Source organism: Bactrocera tryoni, chromosome 1, assembly GCF_016617805.1.
Source record: "Bactrocera tryoni isolate S06 chromosome 1, CSIRO_BtryS06_freeze2, whole genome shotgun sequence".
NCBI classification, from domain to species: Eukaryota; Metazoa; Arthropoda; class Insecta; order Diptera; family Tephritidae; genus Bactrocera; species Bactrocera tryoni.
The window spans coordinates 22,705,903-22,732,195 of NC_052499.1; the positions used below are offsets into that span (position 1 = coordinate 22,705,903).

A 26,293-nucleotide genomic window follows, 5' to 3' on the forward strand; every position below is an offset into this window, starting at 1 on the left:
TTAGTAAGATTTGCATTCATTTACGTACAATTTATCTGTCACAACAACTGTATATTCAGACTCAGTTAAGTACATACTTACATATAATATATAGGCATGTAGGTTAATGGTACTCACACATGACACTTCTAGAAAGTTAATTGACTGACAACAATTAGCTAATTACCGGTTATTAGTAATCAGCTTATTCTAAAAGTAGCCTCCAATAAAAAAAGAAACCCAGTGACGTGTTGAGAATTTTCAGTCTCAAAACAATATTATATTGAACTTGATATACATAAATAACATTAATATTTTTAAACTTTTAAGATCGCAAAATCGGGCGCGACTAATTTACATTTTAATAAATATTCAGGAATTTCCTTATACATACATATATGTATGCATCTCTCATATGTGCGAGTATGTAATTACTTTTTAGATAAATTCTATCTACCTATAGTGGTATCTGAGCTAATTTTTCAGCGCAATAAATATTCAATTGCTTAAATTAAAATTTCAAATAATTGAAACTATGCAACGTAGATTCATGCTCTAAATGAATGATCTAGATCAATTAGTAAAACAACGTGACGTTTTTGATTATCATTCTAACATTCATTTTTATCTTGTTATTTAGTTACAAAATCGAAAAAATATAGCAAATAATTAAACTTTAGAGTACGAGTGTCCAAGCATATTATTTAAATTATCATTACAAGCAAAATTAAATTTTGTGGTGATGCCACCTTACAATAAATATAGATTCTTTCAATGTGAGTATTAAGGGGTTACATGGGTTTCCTGGGGTAAAACACAGCCTTTTTCAACAATTTTTTTCTCAAACAAAAATTGAAATATTTTACTGGAGTTTTTTATTGTTACAAACATACGCTATTAACAAAGAAATTCTGAAATTTTTGGAAAAAAATATTTTAAACTCGGCCATTGCGACGCCATTTCCGGTGACCCCTCGGAAAAAAAGATGTGAACGCGATGGCAGAATAACTCCTTACAGGATCATTTAAAGTATAAAAAATACGTGTTTTAGTTAAAACTTTAACTTAGAACTTGAACCAAGGAAAAAAAGCCGAAAATTGGATTTTTGGCAGATATTTAAAAATAAATGAAAATTTCAGTGAAAATTTCGCGATTTTTTTTCAAATAGTTGTAATCGTAAAAAAAACTTCCGTCCAAGTCTCTAAGAATTGTATCTCAAAGATCTGTTTAATTTCTCGATAAAAACACAGTTTCGACAAAAACGCGTTTAAAGACGGCGCACTTGGCCCAGCTAGTCACGAGTGCACAAGTTCTCAAGGCTGTATCTCCAAAACTATTTCTCGGATCAACTTGAAAATTTAAGACAATATACTAGAGGTATTGCACAATTTAATAAGCCAATGAAATGCCTGTAATGTTTGTAATTCGTAAACTCATGTAACCCCTTAAATATACAATTTAAGTAAAACGCGATGAAATAATATAATTGAAATAAGTTATTGCTTAATTTTGGTTTAAGATATAAACTTATTTATACATATGTATGTATATATTTATTCATTTTTAGCCCGAACGTCTGCACCGAAAAGGAAGAAAACGAAACCTCAGCCGATTCGAAGCCCAATGATACTGAAGAGCTTGCACCTGGTGTCTCGGAGAGCGTCGATGTAAGACCCAACATATTTGGACAGTTCCACATTAGCCTTAACTCATGTGTTGAGAAGCCAAATAAACATGTATGCACACGGGTGTAAGTATTCAGCAGTCTTATTTTTCCTTGCACAAGAAGTACAGAAAACACCAAAGCTCCAAGCTGAACTCTGTTTTGTGTTGTAACGGTGTTTCTAATTATCAACTAAACTCCCTTTCCCTTGCACTGCTTCTTTTCTACAAACATTAGCGTTAACCAAAATGGCAAAAAGAAGACAATCACGATAACACGTCAGTGCTGTCATGGTTATGGACGTCCACGTAATGCTGACTTCGCAACACCATGTGAAAAAATGGAAATCAAAGGCATCGATGCAACAGCAGCCGATATGGGAGCTAAAGAGTTCGTGGCAACTGCCAAGAACGTCGGCATTAGCGAAGTCTTGAACAACAAAAACGTGACCATCTTCATGCCTGTGGATGCGGCATTCAATAATTACATTGATCATTTGCAAAGCGAAAATGTAAGTGAAGAGCAAAAGTAATTAACTGATGGATTATTGAACTTATTTCCATGTGTTTTTTTTTCTAAAAAAATTAGAACGCCGTTGAGCCAAAGGGTGATGCTGCCATGATGAACTTATACAAACGTCATATCGTTGATGGCGAAGTCAGTTTGTACGATCTTAAAAACGATCAATTGCTTAAGGCGCAAGAACCCAGTCAGTCCATACGCATTAATGCTTTTGAAGTGCCATTGGCTTTGGGTGGTGAACCTTACCGCTTTACAGCCAACTGTATACCAATTGTAAAACATGATAAACTATCGGAACAGGGTTTGATACACACTATGGACGGTGTTATGAAGGCAGTAACAAAGAATGTTATGGATTTAATACGCGAACGCCCCGATATGTCGATTATGCGCACCGTACTTGAGAACACCAAACTGAGTGAACTGCTGGAAGGCGAGAAACCAGTCACCATCTTTGTGCCAACTGACGATGCCTTCGAAAAGGTCGATCCCCAACTACGTCGGGCACTTAAGGAGGGCAAGGGCTGTGGTGCAAGTAAGTATATGCAATATGCATTTCCGTACACTTTCTAAAATATTGTGAAACTATTGTATTCATTTTTCTTCCACTTTTGTAGATATTTTGAAAAATCACATAGTCGATTTGACTTTCTGCTCCGTTGCCTCCATACCTGGTGCCAAGACAACCGCCTATAACTTGCTTGGTGAACCGATGCGTTTCAATCGCAGCGAAGCATCCGTCGGCAAATCAGAGGTCGCCGATTTAGTGGGTGAACAGCCGGTGGTGATCAATAGCATTGCGAAAATCACTGAAGCAGACATAATGGGCACCAATGGCGTGTTGCACGTAATTGACACTATTCTACCAACGGAATCGGCATTGCCACTATCGACACTGATGCAAGAGAAGAATGTCACTATCTTCAAGCGTTTGCTTGAGGCCGCTGGTTTGGTTGATAAATACGACGATATGGATAATGTGACTGTATTCGCGCCAACCGACAAGGCATTACAAGCCACCAAGTGGGCACAGATTTTGGAAGAATCACCAGAATCGTTACGCAATAATGCGGAATTAGTTGAATTCCTCAATTATCATTTTGCACAGCCGATGACTAAGACCTGCGACTTGTCCGATTCCAATTTACCAACTATTGCCGGTCCTGAGGTGCGCATCAATCTCTACTCCACACATTCGCTCTTCTCCAATGTTATGAATCGTGCAACGGTCAATTGCGCACGTCTCGTGCACTTCGACGATGAAAGCTGCGGTTCTGTGTTGCATCAAGTGGACAAACCGCTGGTGGCACCAAAAATGGTAAGCAATGCAATAACCATGTGACATTTCGCAAATAAACCTCTAACTTGCATGCCTTCTTTTGTAGAATCTGTTGCAAGTCTTGGAGTCCAATCCCATGTATAGCAAATTCCTCGAATTGGTGCGCGCCGCTAACCTTACCAGCATCTTAGCGAATGCCAGTGATAGCTACACTTTGCTCGTGCCCAAGAATGATGTGTTCGAAGAAGTCGCTGACTGGGAAACGACACTTACCAAAGATAAGGCCGAATTGGAGAATCTGATCAAGACACATATCGTGAATGATGTTGTCTGCTGTGCGGGTATCATACCGACAAACTGGCCGTTTGTGCGTTCGATTGAGTCACTGAATGGCGCACATTTGCGCATTACACGCGAACGTCGTCCGAAGATTGAAAATGCTGGCGTGACCAAGTGTGATGCGATCGCCACTAATGGTATTGTGCATGAGATCAATGACATTATTGTTCCTCAAAGGCGTCAACAACAACAGCGACCACAACAACAGTTGTATCGACCACAAGTGGATACTTTTGGTGACTTATTCTTCTAAAACACGAATACTTTGTAACGACAGACAAACATACGTACGTAATTGTAAGCTGTCTGATGTTTTAGAATTGTAAAGCGCTTTTAGCACTAATTATAAACTAGATTCGGTGCTTCTAGCCTGAAATTGCGATATTTTTTATTTGTGTATTTATTAATTTAATGAAATTTCTCTATAATCTGATCTATACATTCGAATATACATACTATATGTCTTTTTTTTAATAAATTAAAATATATTTATATGTATTAAACCGAATTGTGAATGACGTTCTTTACAAAATATATAGTACATACGTATACATATTTAAATCAAAACTCGATTTATTTGCGTTTGTTTCCAAACTTTTGAAAAGGGTGTTTAAATCATTCGAAAATCAAATTAATATTCATAAAAGTCCTAAATTTTGAAAGAAAAAATAGTTTTTGTTCAAAATGAAGATTTCATACGTATATGTGTCTACAAAAAACATATCCTTCACAAATGCCACACAATAATTTGATTTTGATCGGTCGGTTTGGAAGACAACTATTTACGAGGTGTGTTCAAAAAGTATCGCGAATTTTGTGTTTTTTTAAAAATTATTTATTTATTCATGAATATCTATTTTGTCCCCTTCAAAGTAATCCCCATGAGATATTATACACTTGTGCCAACGGTTTTTCCAATCTTCTAAGCACTTCAAAAAATCATTTTTTTATCTTATTCAGCTCCTCCTTCGATGCCGTCTTTATCTCGTCAAGAGAAGCGTAACGTCGTCCTTTCATGGGCCTGTTCAGTTTAGGGAACAAGAAAAAGTGTCAGGGGGCCAGATCTGGAGAATACGGTGGCTGCGGCATCATTAGTGTGTTGTTTTTGGCCAAAAAGTCGCGCACAACCAACGATGTGTGAGCAGGGGCGTTATCGTGGTGCAAAAGCCAATTTTTGTTCTTCCACAAATCCGGGCATTTCTGGCGGATTGCTTCGCGCAAATTGCGCATAACTTGCAGGTAATATTCCTTATTGACCGTTCTTCCCTGTGGCAAGAACTCATGATGCACCACGCCCCTGCAATCGAAGAAAACTGTCAGCAAACTGTCGCGATACTTTTTGAACACACCTCGTATATGCCATAGTGGTCTGATCTAGAGAATTCATTCAGATATTGTAGTAATGCTTTGAGTAATAGGCCGTGCGAAATTTCGTGAACGTGGCTTGTCAAATCGAAAACTTTTCCATACAAGATTTTGATTCCGATCGTTCAGTTTGTATGGCAGACAGTATATGCTATTGGTTCGTTCACTAAGTAATTACGTTTTTTTAGTGCAACTTAAACACGAATTTTTTATGTGTAACGTGAAGAATTGCGTTAAACAAATTTAATCTTTCAGCAATGACAATTTGCTTCGACCAACGACTTTTTACTGCACATCGGCTGTAAGAGGTCTTCCAGGCTGTGGTGCGTCCTCGAGATTAAAATTGTAGGAACGAAATTTTGCAAACCAACACAACTTTTGTCTTACTTGAACTGTATTTTTACCACTTTGCTACGCTGTTCCTTTTTCCAGTTTCGTTAGGGCACCAAACAAAACTATTTTAAAAAATTAAAGACATTTTAATTTTAATAAATAAGCCTTACTATATCAGCTGTTCAAATACATAATCGTAAACCGGTTTGTGAAGTTGGCTGTGAAAAAAATCATAAAGATCAGACTTAGTGAACAAGCCAACAAATTTACAGTTTCTTGGAAGAAAACGGTATCTCAAAAGCTGAGGGACTTAGATATCGCTAAATCGACTCAGCTCGTCACGCTGATCATATACATATATACTTTATAGGGTCTCCGACCTTTTTTCTGGGAGTTGTGCACATTATAGCAAGCTTAATATACCCTGTTCAGGATATAAAAAGAGTAACTTTTAAATTGCTTGGATTCTTGGAGTTGACCTATAATCATCCCGCCTTCAATTTCTAGTTTAATACCGAGATTCGGTGTCCGAATTGAAAGCAGTTTAAATGCAAAATCGGTTGGTATGTATGTGGCTTTGAAATTTTTTTATGAAAGATGCATTTTTTCGAGAAAAAGAAACATTAAATTTACTGATTATAGGAAAATGATGGCACTTACACAATGTAGACTATTAAGAAAACTTTAATATAAGATATAGTAAGATTTAACAGAAAAAGACACACTAAAACAATTTTTAAAGATGTCCAGGTTTTAAATATTTTCGTATTTATTATAACATTATTATTGACCTTAATAATAATAATAATAATAATAATAATTAGTTATATAAGTCATTCAAATAATCGGAAGTTATATTGTTTGTATGAGGTTTAGGCCAAGGTCTAGACCAATAGATATTCGACCCTAAACCGAATTCTGAATAAATTTAAAAATTAAAAATCTACATAAGTTGATGACAAAGGCACACTGTTATTAGAGCGAGATCAATTATTTTTTTTTAAGATATCGCATATATTCACCATTATGCTATATGCATGCAGTATAGAGTCAACAGAAAGTTCGAAAATCTAAGTTTGTGAGGGCCCAGGGGAAGTGTTAAACAGAGGTTATTACTTTTTGGCAACACGACATATTATTTCTAGAAAATGGTGCTCTCGAGACTTTCATAGAGATAGTGATTTCCCGACTATTTTTGTACTTAAAATCGTAGACCCTAAATACACTTTGCGAGCAAAGTTTTATGTGGATAATGTCATTAGCTCTCGATCTATATGTATAGAGTTCAAAATTAAGATGTATGAGAATTAGGTGTGGTTGTACGCGATTTCACTCATTTTCGTAATGTTACCTAAAAAAACTCAAAACTATGTTATGCACAAAACTTAGTTTTGATTAATCATATAGTTTCTAATATCTAAGATTTTTACTTTAGGAGTTATACTTAATGAGTTATTGCAGATTTAGTAATTTTCATCTTAACCCTTATATGGGGAGTGAGGGTGATTAACGTCTGATATCCACAATTTTCACAGTGTTTCAAGAAGTGCTAAAAAGTCTCCTTCTCAGCGAGTCTGGTTTGAAATAGCAAACTGTCCTGTGTGATAACTTCTTCTTTACTGGCGTAGACACCGCTTACGCGGTTATAGCCGAGTTAACAACAGCGCGCCATTCGTTGAGGTCTTCCTCTTCCTCTGCTTCCCCCGGCGGGTACTGTGTCGAATACTTTCCGAGCTGGAGTTTTTAGTCCTTATTTCGCTGAACTATATCAATGTCGTCGTATATCTCATACAGCTCATTGTTCCATCGAATGCGGTATTCGCCGTGGTCAACGCGGAAAGGACCATAAATCTTCCGCAGAATCTTTCTCTCGAAAACTCGTAACATCGACTCATCAGATGTAGTCATTGTCCACGCCTCTGCACCATATAGCAGGACGGGAATTATGAGTGACTTATAGAGTATGGTTTTTGTTCGTCGAGATAGGACTTTACTTCTCAATTGCCTACTTAGTCCGATTAGCACCTGTTGGCAAGAGTTATTCTGAGTTGGATTTCGAGGCTGAAATTATTGTTGGTGTTGATACTGGTTCCAAGATAGACGAATATATCTACGACTTCGAAATTATGACTGTCAACAGTGACGTGGGAGCCATGTCGGGAGTGTCGACGACTGTTTGTTTGATGACAGCAGATATTTCGTCTTGCCCTCGTTCACTACCAGATCCATTTGCTTCGCTTCCTTATCTATTCTGGAGAAAGCAGAACTAACGGCGCGGTGTTTGAGGCCATTGATGGCTCTTCGATCCGGAGACAGCCAGTTAGTTTGGTGAATTTTTCTATGCTGAAAGCCAGTACTACAAATAACCGTCTTTCGGGTCCCGGCGAAGTCGATCAACCTCAACCCATTTGGGGATGTTTCCTCGTGGATGCTGAATTTACCGACTGTTGTGCCAAAGATACCTCACCCTGGCGTTTAAGTCGCCAGGCACGATTTTGACATCGTGGCGATGGCATCTTTGGTCATATCGTCCTTCTCTTCCTAATAGCTTCAGTCCTTGTCCCGTTCATCGCCTTTCTTGGACGGCGATGATGTCAGCTTTCACTCTAACGAAGATATCAACCAGCTGGGCAACGACACCTTCCCAATTAAGGGACCGGATATTCCTGGTGCATGCTCTTAAATCGTTATCCTTAATGCGTTTGTACGGTCGTCATCAAAAGGGGGGTTTATCACCCGGGGCTGTTAGTAATTTTTCAATGGGGGCGTTTTTTACTGGGTTTGGAACCCGCCGCACAACCCTGTGTAGTGGATGTTTTGCCTTCTCATTTTAGCTCACTTTCAAACAGATCTTCTTTGGCTATCCAGAGGTTATTTGGACTAGGACCGGAAGTCGTGAGTTGCTTGAGCCATATGGAAAAGAATCGTTTCTAGCCACTTTCCAGTGAATGACAATCAGAGAACTTTTCTCACTTGTGTGAACTTCTACACATGACTCCATCCTCCAATACGCATTGCGTTTATTCGAGTAAGTCCATGAGCTGTAATTATCGTTCGGAAATTCTGTTTCGTTTGCTTCAAAAACATGTTCATCGGTTGCCGACTAACGGTTGAAGAGACCTTACAATACAAAATGAAAAAACATTTTAGTCCAATATACGTATTCGCTAAGCTGACTCGACAACAACATACGCAATAGAAGACAACGAGCTTGTGAGAAGTTTTAAGTATTCTCTAAAGGAATAAACGGTAAGTTGTTCAAAACGTCAAATTGCACTAGTAATCTTAAACTAATATGCAAATATTTTAAAAAACAACACATTCTATTTCCTTATTTTCAATTCGTGTTGAATTTCGAATACTTTTGTTTCTGTTATTTTAGAAAAAAAACCACCTTTCAGAATCAGAATTCAGCATAATAGGAAGAAATCATCTGCATTGGATCCTTCATCTTGGTCCAGCAAACGAGAAAATCGGTACTTCAGTCAGTTCCCCGGCAACTATTGAATTTAATACAAACACTTGAACTCATTCAACACAGAAAAATACTTATAACTGATTATTAGGGAAAATTAGCCCTATATTTCATTCCACATATTTTGTTCTTTACCGATTTTATTTTTATGCGAGATATATGTATATGGTTTTATTAGTCTCTTACATGAGTTTTCCTAATCTAGTTTTAACTGTTACTAAATTGCAAACAACAATGTGTCACATAAAATTCGGAGATACTGTATGTTGTACTCCTATTGTATATATGTATAAGTGAGGTTTTATGAATTCATATGTAGGTGAGTATGTGTTATCAAAATATCACGGTTGGGGGGACTGCAACATATTATCAATTTATTTATATACTCAATGAACATTAAACGCTCAGCGGCTAATTCTCATTCTAGAAGTGAGAGTCAACTGACAAACTGAGCAAAAATGTGCATATGCACACATTGTATGTTATTGCATTATTAGTCCATCGGCACCTTCAGTCACATAAAGACGCGAAGTTTATTTGATTTGCAAATTCTAATTTTGTTTTTGGTTTTTTAGACTAAATAAAAGTGTTAAATTAAATAATGTCCAAACTTCCTCCAACATTTATTGCGGATTTCCACGATGAAAAGCTCTGCAAGCGCATGGAATATCGTAAATTCGGTCTCACCGGATTACAGGTGTCCAAAGTGGCTTTGGGCACTGGCACTTTGAGTGATTTCTATGGGTTAGTACATCTTAGTCTCATTTCTGCATTTACAAGTAGTGGAGTTTTTCCACCACTTTGCAGCACTTGAAAGGCGATAAAGCGATGCTGTCAGGTGAACACTTGTTTACGTGCTCTTAAAGATTGTACGCTTATATACCTATACTTACGTATATAGTATAAATGCATGTGATATTTGTTGTTTTATTATGCACATTTTTTGCATTACTTGCTTCTCTTGTTCGCCGGCAGTGATCTTGATGTTGATGAAGCGATAAGGACTATACACTCAGCTATCAAGTTAGGTATTAATTACATCGACACGGCACCATTTTATGGACAAGGTCGTTCGGAGGAAGTTTTGGGTATGGCTTTGAAAGACGTGCCCAGGGAAGCTTATTATATTGCTACAAAAGTTGGACGTTATGAAAAAACGTTTGAAAATATGATTGACTTCTCCGCTAAAAAGACTAGAGAGAGTGTGGAGAAGAGTTTGCGATTGCTTGGCCTTGACTACGTTGACATCATACAGGTATGTACATATGTATGTTACAAGAAAAAAGGTAATTTGTTATTGTTGATATTGCACATGAAGGGAAGAAGGTCATAGCAATGCTCAAGAGCTGTTGGTGTACTTTTTAAACTTTATTAAAGTGGTTAGCAAATTGTATTATAAGTAGATAATATGTACATTATAAACAATTAAAGCCATTTCACCAAAAACTCACGCCCACTTCTCATTATAATACCGCATATATGTATCTGAAAATTATAAGAGTTATCACAGATAACCAAGTTCACTTCTCATATAATATAAACAGCAAAACTTTAATAACCTTCTGAACAATGAACGCAATAGAAAACAATAAATCAAGCATTACTGAAAGTATCGAGAAAAATTTAACACAAAAAGTACCCTTGACACGTGGCAACTCTCTTCTCAAAATTCTTGAAATCGGATCATACATTTTTTGGATATACCGGATATGACTAATTATTTACATCTGGATACCGAACATGTCAGTTAGTGCGAGCGTTAACTGAAAAACACAGCCCTTTATTACTTCTTTAATATATAAAGTTTATGGATTACGGAAGTATTTAAAACTCATTTCAGCCCGAAATCCCTTACCGTCCATAGTCTTGGACTCATGTATTGTGATGAAGTGCAGAGTAAAGTTATAAGGTTTATATTCAATTTGATAATCAAAATAATAAATAAACTGTTGAACATCACTTCGTCTCTTACCGCCTCTTAATGGGCTTGGCAACTTAGGTTTAATTCTACAGCTGATTCCCAAGTGGGGAAGCGATTGACCACACTTGGACTACTTGAAGTACTTTGTTGCGCCAGAAAAACGAGTGCAGTTGAAGCACGTGTCTAGGCAAAGCGCCTTGTTGCACTCGACACGAACCTGGTCAGGCGTTTTTTATTCTGTTTGCGCTGATTATAGGTGTAATGATCTTGCAAAGTGTGTTATTGGTGTAATGATCTTGCAAAGTGTTGAGCAGATTCTACACTTTGAAGCTTTAACTTCACGTGTACACCGACACATATAACTAGGAAAGAGTAAACATTGCTGAAAATGAAGATTCAAAGATTGCTAACCTGAGGCCCAACTTTTCAGTAGTAAGCGCAAGCACCTGTTCCAAACCTACTGATTGTGAAACAGACGTGAATATAATTGCAAGCTGTTGCTCTGACGTCCTTAAGTAAGATATAAGTACACACATACATATACGTATATACCATTTCAGATCCATGACATCGAATTCGCTAAAGACCTTGACATTGTGATAAACGAATGCCTGCCGGAATTGGAGAAAATCGTAAAAGAAGGAAAAGCTAAATTTATTGGTGTAACCGGATATCCGTTGTCACGCTTAAAGGAATGCATTGAGCGGGCGCCAAGTAAATTTGATGTAAGTGATTATGTAATCAATCGATGTGCCATCGATTACTTTCACACTCATAAGCAATGCATTATTAATTTATTACTCTCGCACGGCTGATTTTCCACACCCACAGTCAGTATTGGCTTATGCGCGTTACACCTTACTGGATGACTCGCTCAAGTCCTATATGGACTTCTTTCAGCAAAATAATTTGGGTATAGTGTGCGCTTCCGGTCATGCACTTGGCCTTCTGACCAACGCTGGACCGCAGGTATGGCATCCAGCCGGTGAGGAAATAAAAGATATATGCCGGAAGGCTGCCAACATTTGCAAGGAGGCTAATGTTGAACTCGGCAAGTTGGCCATGTACTACTTTACGCAGTTAGACGGTGCAAGCACTTTCTTAACCGGTATGCAAACACGCAAGCTATTGAATATCAATCTGTCAGCATACTATAATGGACTGACCAAAAAGGAGCAGGAAGTCTTGCAACTATTACGCGAAACGTAAGTATCTACACATATATGTACATACATATGTATGTATGTTGTAACTTGTAGCGATTAGTGCGCATAGTAACCGAAACAGGTAACTAGTATGACCAAAGTGGTTGGTTGCATTTTACGAGTATTTTTTTTAGCAAAGTGGCCGGTTGATCTGGTGGCCCGCTGTTGTACGGTGTTGACTTTTCAATTGTCCAGTTTTTCCTATTTTTATAGTCGGATACAAATTTGTGCAACTCGGATATGAAATAAACACCGTTAGTTATGGCATGAGCTGCATTTATATCGAGATATTGTGGCTTTTCTTTTGCGGAGATTAAACCTATTATATTATGTAAGTGCTTTGCATGTTTGTAGGAAAGTAGTGGGTATCATACTGATCTCTTTGAAGTATATGAACTAGCTAATTCGACAGCCACAAACTTGTTCGCAAATGCCTTATTACCGTAATTTTTCGCTTGAACAGCTTTCATGTTCATGGCCGTAAATCAATTGTCTGTGTGGTTGGCCAATTAGATTGCCATTAAAAATATGCCTACTTTTTGTAAGTAATTAATGAACATTACATATGCAGTAAATGTGGGCATAACTGTCAAACAAACAGTTAAAATAGTTTAGGTCAGTGCCGTAGACAGGAAGGATCTTTGTTATAGCTAGATAGACAAATGGCTAGGCGGAAAAGGTTTCGTCAAAGTAACACTAATTCAAACTTCTGTGCTTGACCGACTTATAACAGTATCTGAAAACGACAAAATCTTTTTCGATTTTAAGGGAGGGGTGAGAGTTTCAAGGTAAAAAAAAATACTTTTTTGCGAGTTTATTTCTTAAATATGGACAGAGTCATTTTATTTAGACCTTTTGTACATTATTGAGCGCACTTTTGACAATATAGGGTAATTTTTTCATGCAGAAATATTGAAGCATAAGCCGGTAACAGAGCTTCTCCCAGAACGTCGTGAGAAAAAACACTTTGCGGTGTTCACTGGAAATTATCCGAAAATAAAAAGCCAAGAAAAATTAGTCAAATTATAATAAAATCTTTCCTCAACGTTCTCTGATAATTTTTTTTATTTTAAACATTTTGGGGGCCAGTTAAAGTGTAAACAAAAAATTCCGTCATTTTGTGGGTAGAGAACACCCTTGATGCAAAAAACAATTTACTAAACGTTGGAGAGCGGCATTTTATATGTCAAAAATGTGTACAAAATTTGAAATGAATCGGTCAGGTAGTTTTGAAATGACAGCGAACGAGAGCTTTGAACAAGTAGTTTTGAGAAAAACGCGTCTAGAGTTTATGAACTAAAAAAATACCCTATATTGTCAAAAGTGTGCTCAATAATGTACAAAAGGTCTGAATAAAATTACTTAATCTATATTTAAGAAATAATTTTTTTTTTACCTTGAAACTCTAACCTCTTTACCTTGTATATGTCCATATCTGTCAAACTGATGAATTATAATAGGTTATGTCAGAGGCATAGATGGTTTAGGAAAGCTATGAGAGAAATTATGAATTTAGCGAGTTAAGTATTAAAATAACTTCTTTGGAAATAAAAAAAACTGTCAACATGAAAAAGTGGTAATTCAATTAAAGAAGTGTCGAATCATTAAATGGTTCTTACCACTTCTTATTATTCTTCGAAGTTAGCCATAAGGGTTTCCTACCTTTTGGAAATAACGTATTTATTCAAAAAGTGTTTGTGAGCCATAACATTAAAAATGTACTTTTTGTTATCTTGAATATAATTGACTAAAAAGTACTTGTATATATGGGGTCATATCAGTAAAATTTTCGTTGAACGATTGAACGATTTGTATACATATAATATAACGACAATTTGATTTATTCGGTATTGCGTATTGTTATTTTTATATAAATGATTATTTATAATATTAATATTTTCATTATTAGCGTTTTCACAAAGTCACTCAACTGGGAAGGAAACGAGTTGGAAACTTATTGGGCCGCAATGAAAGCAAAGAAACAATAATAAACCATTTGAAAGTGTGTTTATACATCAGTGAAATGTATTTTTTTTTACTAAACAAATAAAATACGATTGAAACAACTGCATATTAATCTTTAATTTTATAAAAAACGTTGGAAAGTTATAAATTGGAGGGGAATCTATGTAAGCCTTTAATATACTTATCGAACAAAGAATATGTCTCTAATTTTGAATTTCTAACCAAATTTCGGGTGTGGAATCGTTGTGAATGTTGGAAAAGTCTTACGATGCTTCAGTTTCATCAAAAACACAAGACTACGGGTGGGACAAAGCCTTTAAAGACGGTCGAGAGATCGTTGAAACCATGCCTCGTTCTGGACGACTTTCAAGAAGTAAAGGATATAGTGCTTGAAAATCGTCACGCAAGTGTTAGAGAAATGGCAAAAGAGCTCGACATCTCTCGCGAGATCATTTGAATGATTTTTGTGGATATTTTGGGTATGAAACTTGTTCTTGGTCGACTCGCTGTATTTTTTTTATAAAGAGTAAGGTAAACAGGTCTCTCTGGATATGCGGTCTTTTTACAAGTTTACAGTTCCTTTTGAAATTTCGTGCGAATTCCAATCCTACATTCCTGGAGAGCATTATAACTGCCAATAAGACATATGTTTATGAGTTTGACATGCAAGCGAGTAAGGAATCATCGAATGGCCGAAACCAAAATAAAACACTCCAAAAACACTTAAAAATCAAAGCGATGCTCATTGTTTCTTTCGTTATTCGTGCTTTGGTGCAATATGGATTTTTTTCAAAGAGACAGAGAACGTCCGTCGAAAACGTCAGGAATTGTGGAAGAACAATTCATGGATTTTACACGATGATAAAGCACCACCATCGAGCCACGATTGTGACCGAATTTAAAGCCAAAAACGCAATGAATATCATCGATCAACCATCTGATGGGGATTACTTTGAAGACGACAAAATAAATATTGCTGAATAGTTAAACATTTTGCGTTTTATTTACAAAATCCTTTAACTTTTCTCAATTTTTACGTTAACCATTGCAAAAAATTAAAATAACTATCTTCGATGCGGCCAAAAAAAGTGTAGACTTGCGTTGGCAACACTTGCAGTTATCCGATATTCGATGTCTCTATCGCTATAGATTTAGAGGAAGCTGGCATTACAAAAGTCCTTAAACTGTTTGGAACTTCTGGTTTTTACCGGGACCCGCTCTACCGATTTCGACTAAATTAGGCCGTCGCATTCTTCTCCAATTTACATGTCACAGTACTAAAATGGGTAAAATCGGACTACAACGCCTACTTCGCGTATAAAAAAATTTTAAATTCCTTTTGTTTCTTTCACTTTCCAGTGCGCAACTCAAGACCAAATTAATATAACGTTATAAGACTTTGCACGAATAATCCAACCAAAACTGTTCAAGCCCCCAGGTACAGAATATATGGACCCCTGTATCTATAGTTGGCTTTTGACCGAAAATATCAGTGAATGTATTGGATATATGTACATTTGATAATAGGATCTCTGTGCATCAAAAATGGGTTGTCCCCATATAAATAATATATGAATTTTCGAACATCTCTCTGACTTTACTAGATATGAGGTACTTTAAGAAACAGAGGGAACATTTTTTAGTGTAGGCATGTTAATAGTATGTGGTATTGCCATAAATGGATAAAATTAGGTTCGATACTAGCCCAACTCAAATATACTCTTCTTCTTCTTTCCTGGCGTAGGCATCGCTTACGCGATTATAGCCCAGTTAACAACAGCGCGCCAGTCGTTTCTTCTTTTTGCACGTGGCACCAATTGAAGATTCCAAGCGAAGCCAGGTTCTTCTCCACATGGTCTTTTTAACGGAGTGGAAGTCTCCTTCATCCTCTGCTTCCCCCGGCGAGTACTGCGTCGAATACTTTCAGAGCTGGAGTGTTTTCGTCCATTCGGACAACATGACCTAACCAGCGTAGCCTCTGTCTTTTAATTCGCTGAACTATGTCAATGTCGTCGTATATCTCATACAGCTCATTATTCCATCGAATGCGATACTTACTCGAAAACTCGTAACGTTGACATCGTCCATTCCTCTGTACCATATAGCAGGACGGGAATAATGAGTAACTTATAGAGTTTGGTTTTTGTTCGTCGAGAGAGGATTTTACTTCTCTTGGCAAGAGTTATTCTCCGTGACGAAACTATCTACGACTTCGAAGTTATGACTGTCAACAGTGATGTGAGAGCCAAGTCGCGAATGCGACGACTGTTTGTTTGATGACAGGAGGTATTTCGTCTTGTCCTCCTTCACTGCCAGACCTATTTGCTTTGCTTCCTTATCCAGTGAACTAACGGCGCGGGTGTTGAAGTCTATGACATCAATACGGCATACGCCAGCAGCTGTACAATCTTATAAAATATTGTAACTGCTCGATTAAATTCTGCAGCTCGAATTATTTTTTCCAGCAGCAGATTGAAGAAGTCGCATGATAAAGAGTCGTCTTGTCTGAAATCTCGCTTGGTATCGAACGGTTCGGAAAGGTCCTTCCCAATCCTGACGGAGCTTTTGGTGTTGCTCAAAGTCAATTTACACAGCCGTATTAGTTTTGCGGGGATACCAAATTCAGACATCGCGACATAAAGGCAGCTCCTTTTCGTGCTGTCAAAAGCAGCTTTGAAATCGATGGGTCTTTTCCAAGATTTGCGCATGGTGAATATCTGACCGGTTGTTGATTTTCCATGTCTAAAGCCACAATGATAAGGTCCAATCAGTTTAATCTTTCACACAATACGCTCGATAGAACCTTATACGCGATGTTTAGGAGACCTATCCCACGTTAGTTTACGCAGATTGTGGGGTCTCCCTTTTTGTGGATTGCGCAGAGCACGCTTAAATTCCCATCGTTGGGCAACTCAAATATACTACATATAATTATTTTTGTTTTTCTAACAAACCTTATGTTGAACAAGTCGGTCAGATATACATATATACTCAGATATATATATCTGATCAGATCCTCTGGTTGACGTTTTGCACCTTAAGGTATTTCCCTGGCTTTGATTCTTGCAAGTTGCAGGAGTATAAAATGTGCAGCTGGACTGAGCCCTTCCTTACTGGTATATATGTTTTTCGTTTTTTTTATTTCAAACTTTTTTATAATATTTAGTTCAACAGTTGAATAACGAGGTGAACGTTGTTTCCATTCTTTTTTTCCAACACTGCATCATATATTCATACGTTAGGATGTATGTAAGTTTTTTCAATTTTCAATCGTCTAAATAAATATTTATTGTCACTAAAATTGATAAGTCAAAACTCCCACTGAATCGCTGTCAATTAATTATAGGTTAAAAGGAAGCTAGCATTTTCACAAAACCCATACAATTTTAACAACATTTGCATTAATATTTACATGCGCACACATTTTACAGCAATCGAGTTGATCAACAGGCAATATTTCCTTTTTATGGCAGCGGCCTATACGGGTGTATGTATGTATTTCAAAGTTGTTCAATTACGGATTATTTGCACTCCACTCCATTGAATATGCATGACAGTTATTGCAACCGTGTACAAAACCGTTACACAAATAAATCGGAAATAAGATTTAATTACTTAATAGGCATTTAATGCCGACACGAAGAAGTGGTAAAAGTGGGCACTACAAACTACCGTTACACGCGTACATAGGTGTGTATGTGTGTACGCTTCACGTGGAACAGTTTTGTACCGTGTCGTACCAACGCACGCGAACGCAGTGATTTGAGTAGCGATTTGCACGAATTTTAGCTAATGCTAAAGAAATGTGTGCAAAAAATTGTTTAACTTAAAGAAAACAAGTGAAGAGTAATAAGTACTTTCTTATGGCAACAGAAACAATGCAGAAAAACTTCGATGCAAATATTTGTGTACGAGGGCGGTCCAATAAGTATTCAACCTAACTGCACAACAGAACTATTGAAGCAAGAAAGCCACATTTTCGTAGACGACCATTACCAATTTTAACCGAATCGCCTTCAGAGTGGTTTTTTAACTGTTTTCGGAAGCGGACGACAACGACAACTCTTTTCCTTCGATGGCGACCGTCACAGGTGCCACGTATTTTAACCTTTCAACCTTTAACTTTCAACCTTATCCAAACAAGGCGACGACTGTCCTATCCGCCAGATGATATCCACCGTTTTCCGGGAACACTAGCTGGGCAGAAATTTTAATCGATTATCACCGCCTCGGAGGCCTACTTGCTTATTGAACTATGTTTTTTTAACTAATTAAAAGAGTTTTTACAACGCTTGTGTAGTGGTTATTATGTTGAGATCGTAAAATCAATTTATCCAACATTTTCTTTTTCGGTTTTTTATCGCTTCCCTCATATATACATACATACATATGTATGGTATATGCCTTTGCACTCTGGTTTCTATATTAAATTCAAAGTTTATTAACATGGCATCGTATTACCACTAGAGGCAGCGGACATCGTAGCATGAACTGATCGGAATGAATGAATGAATGTATGAAGTAAAACGAAACGGTTGGTTTTGTTGAAATTAATTCACTGGATTTCTGTACATGTATCACTACTTGATGTGAAATGCGGAAAGAGATTTTTCTTCTTTTAATTTTCCACTTCTTTGCTCTTTCTGCTTCGAAGTGTCTTTTCCGACTTAATAAACGCTCTTTGCTTTTATCCTTTACGCTTTTTTTATTGAGGCAAGCGTTACTAACGTCTATGTATAAATAAACAATTTTAAAGGTGACATTTTGACGTTTGTCTGCCTCTTTGTAACCAACACGTTTGGGTGAGAAAATTGCCACAACATAAAAACACTAATGAGATTACTTCAATAAGGCGCAGAAGAGCGAAGATAAAAAAGAAGAATTTCGGAATTAAAGTGATCGGTTAAAAACTTTAAACAGAATTACATACATAAGTACATATGTACCAAACATTTACAAGCAATTAAAATTTGCAATGAAAGTACTTTCAGCAACCCTTTTCAATGGAACATTTTGAAATTTTTATTGTGTCCGTTTGAAAGTACTGTTCCATAAGGAATATATAGGTTATATTGTACCCTAAACAATTTGTAACACCCAGAAAAAACGATGGAAGCTATATAAAATATATATAGAAAGGATCGGACAAACAAACTGATCGATGAAATCAAGTTCTTGCCTGGAATCTTTCGTGTTTAAGAAGTTTTATGTTATGTTACGGTAGGAGCAGATAATAGTTACATATCATCAGCCCATGATTGGTTACGGGGTTATATCCACTTTTGAATTTCCAAAACTCGATTAATCGAAACATTCAGAATGTTTTAAAAGGCCTTCGGTGATAATTGTTTGTGTTTTATTGTATGTGCAAGTGTTTTTAGTTGGTATAAATGATTCAAAGAGGGTCGACAACACGTTGACGACGAACCACGTACGGCCATCAACATCAACTTGTAATCAACACTTCAATAAAACAAAAGACATCGTTGGAATATCGCAAGGATCAGCGAAAACCATTTTGAAAGATTATTTGGGCCTAAGAAAAGCAAAAGCACAATTGGTTCCAAAATCACATAACTTTTTCGAAAATGCTTTCCCACTATTCTGTAATGAAACGTATTATTTCCAGCGACTCATCGCCATCTTCGTCAACAAGAAAGGCCGGAATTATATGCCGACAACTGTTGGTTTTTGTAAAATGATAATGCACCGTCGCATACATCATTTATTCTTCGTAAGTTTTTCGCCAAATTTTCAACCAATATCGTGCTGCAACCATATGCCTCATATATGTAGCTCCGTTTGACTTCTGGCTATTCAGCAAACTCAAACGACCACTCCGGAGAAACTATTTTGAGTCAATTGAAGACATTAAACGTGAATCACTACGGGCATTGAAGACTATTCTGGAAATTATCTTTAACTCTTTCGAGGATTGGAAAAAACGTTGTCACAAGTGTATTGAGGAATAAATTAAGAATTTTAAAATTATGGACAAAGTCTTACTATTTTTTGTTTATAGTAGTACTACTTATGTACATACATATATGCGTATTTGAAAATATTCTCCGAAAATTTTAAGTTGATATGGCAAATAATTTCGGAGAAAAGAGCGTATTTGTAAGAATTTTTTAACTTAATGTAATCGATTTCCGAAACTTTAAACGCGTTTTAAGTGATCAAAAGAATCAATAATGCCCAAAAAAAGGTTTTTTCGGACTTGCATTGAACCTTGTAAATTCATGATTCTTTTGATCCCATATACCATATATTATACTATATATGTATATACATAGTTTTTATATTTTCTTGTTTCGAATCGAAAATTTGAAGAAAACATATGTATAACTCATTCTCAAAGATATCAATATCAATATATAAAATTCGTGAAGTTTTATTAATAATTCTTAAATAAAAAAAAATTAATTACAAATGCAACTTTGGGTGAAATGCATCCGGTAGATATGATTGTAATTTAATATATCTATATCCTTTTACCGATGTTTCTAGTAAATTGCAGCAAATACGTAGCGCATAAATAATTGCGAAATATGTGCGCATGCGTTACTGTTTTTAGCACAACCGAGTTAAATAAGCGTAATGTAATAAAAATTTACTCATACATACATATATGTATCTACATTTGTATATGCAGGTATATGCTTTATGTGCTTTTCAAATGTAAACAAACTGATTTTTACATTTGTGCAACAGACAAATGCGCGTATTTCTTAATTATTGGCGATGCTTGCAGACAGTTATATACCCATGCGCTTATTATAAGTAGGTGTGTACACTTACAACTTACCGGCTATCAACTATTCATTCCATCGTTCATCCGCATTACGTCGTGTTGGAGCCAATATTTGGTAGCGGCTCTACTATCACCGCTTTTTTTTCCACACTAGCCACTAAGAGTTCGTCTGTTCAACTCATATATTCACGAATATTTAGTCCCCTGGAGCATATCAACTTCTTGACTTGTCTCTTTCCTTCTTTCTCTTTTACACACACATATTTGGGCAGCTTGAAAAAAATCATATTGCCGCTGACACCTGTCCACCGCTGGCGTATTGTTTGCGGTTAAGTCATCACTCGTGCAATCACCGAACATTACCACCGGCAACCAGCGCTGGCTTTTATATTCTCTGCAACCGGCGCGCTTGTCTTCAGTTGTTACTTTTGCATTTAAGCGCATAGTCAATAGTCACGGGAAATAAAATCTGCGAAAATCATTGTCGGCAACTAACTTTTCGTTATACCGTGTATTTGAGTTATCGCGAAGTCTCCGTTAAGAAGTGACATTTATAAAATAAAAAATAATCCTAGCAAAAATGCGTGCTATATTCCTTACAGTCAGCATCCTCTGCCTTTTGGTATTGAATGTCTCAAGTGAAAACAAAGAACAGAGTAATGCAGGTAATCAAACAGTTATTAAATATCACTTTTTTGAAAATATGTGAAGTAGATAAAACGAGTTTAATACGCACAAACAACAAATTTTCTTGACCAAGAATTCAGTTGCGCGAAACCGGATTTCTGGCCTCGTAAACGTCAACAAACAGAACAAAGCAAAAGAAAGTGTCAGAAACGCGGTGCTGTTGTTGGTAGTGTATTCTAGATGAGAAAAAACACAACATAGTTTTTTAATGGCTCTACCGTATCTTCTATAAAAAATACTGTTATTTTTTAATATAATATAGGAGCATTGTTCGAAATATTTACTTAAATAATATTCTTCTGCAAGTGGAAAATATTTATTAAATGCTAAATTAAAAGAATAAATTTATATACATATAAAATGCTATAATAGAAGTTTTGTACTTTATGTAAGTAGTCTAGGTATGTAAGTATCTAGTAGCGAGATATATTCAAATATTTGGTAAAAATGAATCGGTCCAGTTAAGTAGATAAAATTGTATCAATCAAATATTTTATACTTTAATTATATGTTATGTACATATGTAAATTAGGGTGCTTCTAAAAAATTTCTGAATTTTTTGTTCAATTCTTACCCTCTCAAATGTTAGTGATTGACAAAAAAAGTCCTCCCTCAAGCCAGGTAGCTGAACTGTAAGGGGTCGCTTTTTTTAGTTTCCTATTAATTAAACATAGGAATTTTCGTTTTTTCATTCAAACCAAAATTTCACCAATTAATTTTCGTTACTCAAAAATAACCATCACTTATTTAAAAAGTTGACTTTTCAAACTTTAAAAATTCCCGCGACAAAGTTTGATTATCTTAATTAGACAATTAAACATAGTGATATAAAATTTAGAATTTATTCAATAAAAATAAATAAACAATTTTTTTGTCAATCACTAACATTTGAGGGGGTAAGAGTTGAAAAAAAAATTCAGAATTTTTTTTAAAGCACCCTAATGTATATCGTTCGTTATGCGAACTAGGTGTTATACTTAGGTATGTATTAGGGTGTGTAAAAAAAAAATATTTTTTCGCTAGACACTCTGAAAAAAGTTAGACACCTCTAAGAAAGTTTCTCCAAGTATGAGCTTATAATTTTTTAGGGAATTTACTGCTCTATAAAAATGTTTCCTTTTTTATCTTCTTTCTTTTTTGTTAGACATTGATTTTTGTCGATTAATATCATTACCATTTTTTAAATTTCCGGAGTCCCAAGCGGAAAAATCCATATACAGCGTTTACCAAAAAGAGTGACACGATTTCCTGTAAAAAAACATACAAATTGTTAAGGAAATTAAAATAATTTGTATTAAGTGTGAAGTACAACTGATACAATTAAGTACTGAATGTAGCATCATTCAAATTGCCTCCACGACTTCTGTTACAGGAGCGAATTCGTTGAACCCAATTTTCGAGTATATTCGAGTTGTAGTACATATAATGTCATAATTACTTGAAATAATCGAATCTCCTATTTTTTCTGGCAATAATTCGGTTGTTGCGTGTTGTGTGGCACGTATCACCGTCTTGACCAAATGTTTACAAGATCAACTTCTTCCAATTGCGGCTATAAAAAGATGGTTATCATCGATGTATACCGTTCGCCATACACAGTAACGGTGTCACCAGCTTTAGTTCGATAAAAGTACGGACCCATGATTTCAACTGACCAAAAACTGTTAATTTAGGTGAATGTAAAGGTTGTTCATGAATAATTTGTGGATTTTCTTCGCACTAGAATCTACAGTTTTGTTTATTTGTCACACTACTCAGATGGAAGTGAGCCTCATCGGAGAAGATGATTTTCTTAAAAAAGATCATGAAAGTTTTCAAGTTGTTCCAAAGGCAAAATCAGCAAATTCACGACGTTTGCAATAGTCCAGTGGCTTCAGTTCTGCATTGCATTTCATACGCATGCAAGGGTCAGGTTGTGGCTTGAGACAGTCTTGATAACGGTTTAGAATCGACAAAATGCGGTCTTCAGCAACATTTGCCTGAACGGCAGCAATATTTTCATTACTTGGAGCGGTTCTTTGTCACATTGGCACTTGCACATTATGTAAAGAAAATGTATGCTTGAAAATTTCAACAATTCGAAGAAATTCTTCGCAAGTTCTTACACAGAAATTTTCTCGTTTTTTTTTTTTGTCGGCAACAGATTAATTTTGTTGCTCCGTTATAACACTTTATAGGTTTTCGATTAACGGATGTTATTACCAGAATACCAAGGACCTCGTGTGCCACGTTTGATCAAGGTATCTCCAATTTTACTCAAGTTATCGCTAAACACGGATGGACTGACAGTAACCCGGGATGCAATTCGTCTTGTCATCCTAATAATTTATATATAAATATAATATGCATATATGTATATAAATATAGTTTTGACATGGCAATATAGCGGGGACCATAAAATTAAATTTTTATGTTGTAATCTATATTCATCACCATCAGCTCCACATCACTTCGTTTGCTGCAACATACTTAGTTCACCAATTATTTCTGTCCCTTGCTGAGTTCTTTAGGATTGGAGTTCCATCGCTTCAACATTCTGGTCCACCAGCATCCATCTAAGTTTTGATCTGCCTCTGCTGTTATTTCTGCATCTGCTCATGAAAATTAGCTTTGGTATATAGTTTTCGTCGGGGCAAAAAGTGTAGCCTGTATGATTTAATTGTTGTTACAATATCTGAGTGCATATACAAGGTCTGGAGCTCGTGGTTAAACCGCTTCCTCCATAAGCCATCATTGCAAAAAACTCCAAAAATTACTTCCTACCTTTCGTTCAAAGACTTCTAGTTTGTTTTCTTCAGCATTGCATAACGTCCAGGTTTCGCTGACGTATGTTAGCTCAGGAACAATCAGTGTGCGGTAGACTAAAGTTTTACCCGATCTATCGAGCGTGTGACGATTTAAGTTTTTGCTCAGCGCGAAGTAAAATTAGTTAGCGCTTAGTATCCTTTGGTTTATTTCCTCAGATATATTGTTCATATAGTTTTGGCGCTGTATTACGTTCCAATTATTTATTTTAATTTTTTTACAGAAATCTGGCAACAAGACTTATCGGATACCTTCAAAATAGAAGGGTCAGATCAGGGTATACAAAAGGTCAATCTCAAGTGCGGTTCTAATTCTATGAACGTTATGCTGGAGACGGAGAAACCTTTCTCCGGCGTGATGTATACACGCGGCAGTTTTTATAAACAAAGTGAACCTTGCTTTGTTAAGCCAAGTACACAAACTTCACGTACTTTGGAGATGAATTTCCAATTGGACCAATGTCAAACGCTGAAGGATGGCGAACTCTATTCCAATATTGTTGTCATACAAAATGATCCCGAGCTGATTACACCTGGTGATTCGGCATTCTCGTTGGAATGTGATTTCCGTCAGCCGCGAAATTTGGATGTGGAAGCAAATATGCAAACTCGTGACAGGTAATTTTTAAAATTGGTTATTACATATACATTTATTTCACAAATAGCTTTTCTGCAATGCTAAATATCAGCACAAGTTTATCCAAATTTTAAATATATATATATAAATGTATTATGTAGACATCCGCAAAAATTGCGAGGAACCAACACGCATCATCGGCAATAGATAACCAAAAAAGCTTAAATGCCAAGCAAACAAACGCAATGTATATAAGGTATACATATACTACATATGTATGTATGATTGTGATAACAGTAAGCACACAATGCAAATGTGTATGTATATATGAATTATGCTGTAATATTTATATTAGTCGGTGAACATACACATATAATACGAATATTGGAATATTCAAATGACATAATTCTCAACTATTAATTCTACACCTTTAAATCATATACATAAATATAGTTATTTGTTCTCAAATAATCATAATTTTAACACAAATTTAATAACACTAAAGTAACAATTTACTCAACAATACCCAAAAATACACACAAATTTGCTTACACAGAGTTGCACGCGGTTCCAAAATCACACTTACAAGTCCCGACCCTTCAACAGCAGCGTCCGACTTGAACATTTCATATCAAAGTGACACAGACAGCGTGGAATATGTGCCAAGACAACAAAATGCAACCGATAACCAAGGAGACGTTATACATGAAGCTGAGACGGTGCGCTTGGGTACGGTGGAGGAAGTAACATACACACTTGAGAAGGACGAGCTTTAATAGAATTAGTGGTTTAGTATTTCCATGCAATCTGACAACATAAATCACTAAACATTCACAACAAAACATGTCCCCAAAAGAATTATATTTTATACACAATACACTTCTTGTTCCAAGCACCAGGTGAGAGTTGCAAGTAGCTAAAATGCTTTTGATAGCAGTAAATGTATGGTGTGGTCATTTTTAATCAAATATTATCTTTTTTTTATTTACTTGCTCATGCTGTCCTTACTTTTCAGTCCAAATGGACGTAACGAAACGGGGGTGAAATCGTGAAATTCCATTCTGCAGCATACGACACTTTTGGACAACGCAATTCCAATTCATTCAGTTTCCATATACATTTTAAGTTAATTTTAAAGTATATATGTTCAAGGTAAAGGAACTGTAAATTAATATAACTCCTGTGATATGTTTTGAAGATGATTGGTATATTAAAATATATAATTTCATTTGATTCATTGTTCGCTTTTATTTACTTTGTTTTTAAGATATAATGTACCGATGTTACCGATTCGGGATACAATTCGAAATTATTCGACAATTAAAAAGGTTCTCTGAAACGCGCGTTCAAAATTTAAAATGTTTTTATGAACTGTGCAAACTCGAAAACCGTTCTGTGGATTTTAACGAAATTTATACAGCTGTT

General features: G+C 36.0%; 3 protein-coding genes across 4 annotated transcripts in view; all 3 read left to right on the plus strand.

Moving 5' to 3' along the window:
* The window catches only part of LOC120768857 (transforming growth factor-beta-induced protein ig-h3), a 28,885-nt gene extending 24,595 nt beyond the window's left edge, over positions 1-4,290 (plus strand). For both annotated transcript variants that reach the window (XM_040095623.1, XM_040095615.1), the window contains exons 5-9: positions 1,547-1,729; positions 1,880-2,153; positions 2,231-2,699; positions 2,782-3,482; positions 3,550-4,290. In XM_040095623.1, coding sequence (XP_039951557.1) covers positions 1,547-1,729; positions 1,880-2,153; positions 2,231-2,699; positions 2,782-3,482; positions 3,550-4,035 — 2,113 coding nt within the window. In that variant the 3' untranslated portion in view covers positions 4,036-4,290. The remainder of the gene's footprint in view (positions 1-1,546; positions 1,730-1,879; positions 2,154-2,230; positions 2,700-2,781; positions 3,483-3,549) is intronic.
* Positions 4,291-9,458: 5,168 nt separating this feature from the next.
* LOC120782885 (L-galactose dehydrogenase-like) lies at positions 9,459-14,152 on the plus strand. Its single transcript, XM_040115434.1, has 5 exons — positions 9,459-9,699; positions 9,931-10,210; positions 11,437-11,601; positions 11,708-12,081; positions 13,991-14,152. Exons 1-5 carry the CDS (start codon positions 9,557-9,559, stop codon positions 14,067-14,069), a joined length of 1,041 nt encoding a protein of 346 aa, XP_039971368.1. The 5' UTR covers positions 9,459-9,556; the 3' UTR covers positions 14,070-14,152.
* A 7,016-nt stretch (positions 14,153-21,168) lies between these two features.
* On the plus strand, positions 21,169-26,025 carry LOC120781347. The gene is made up of 4 exons (XM_040113554.1): positions 21,169-21,465; positions 24,516-24,909; positions 25,425-25,767; positions 25,884-26,025. Exons 1-3 carry the CDS (start codon positions 21,381-21,383, stop codon positions 25,642-25,644), a joined length of 699 nt encoding a protein of 232 aa, XP_039969488.1. The 5' UTR covers positions 21,169-21,380; the 3' UTR covers positions 25,645-25,767; positions 25,884-26,025.
* Positions 26,026-26,293: the final 268 nt, after the last annotated feature.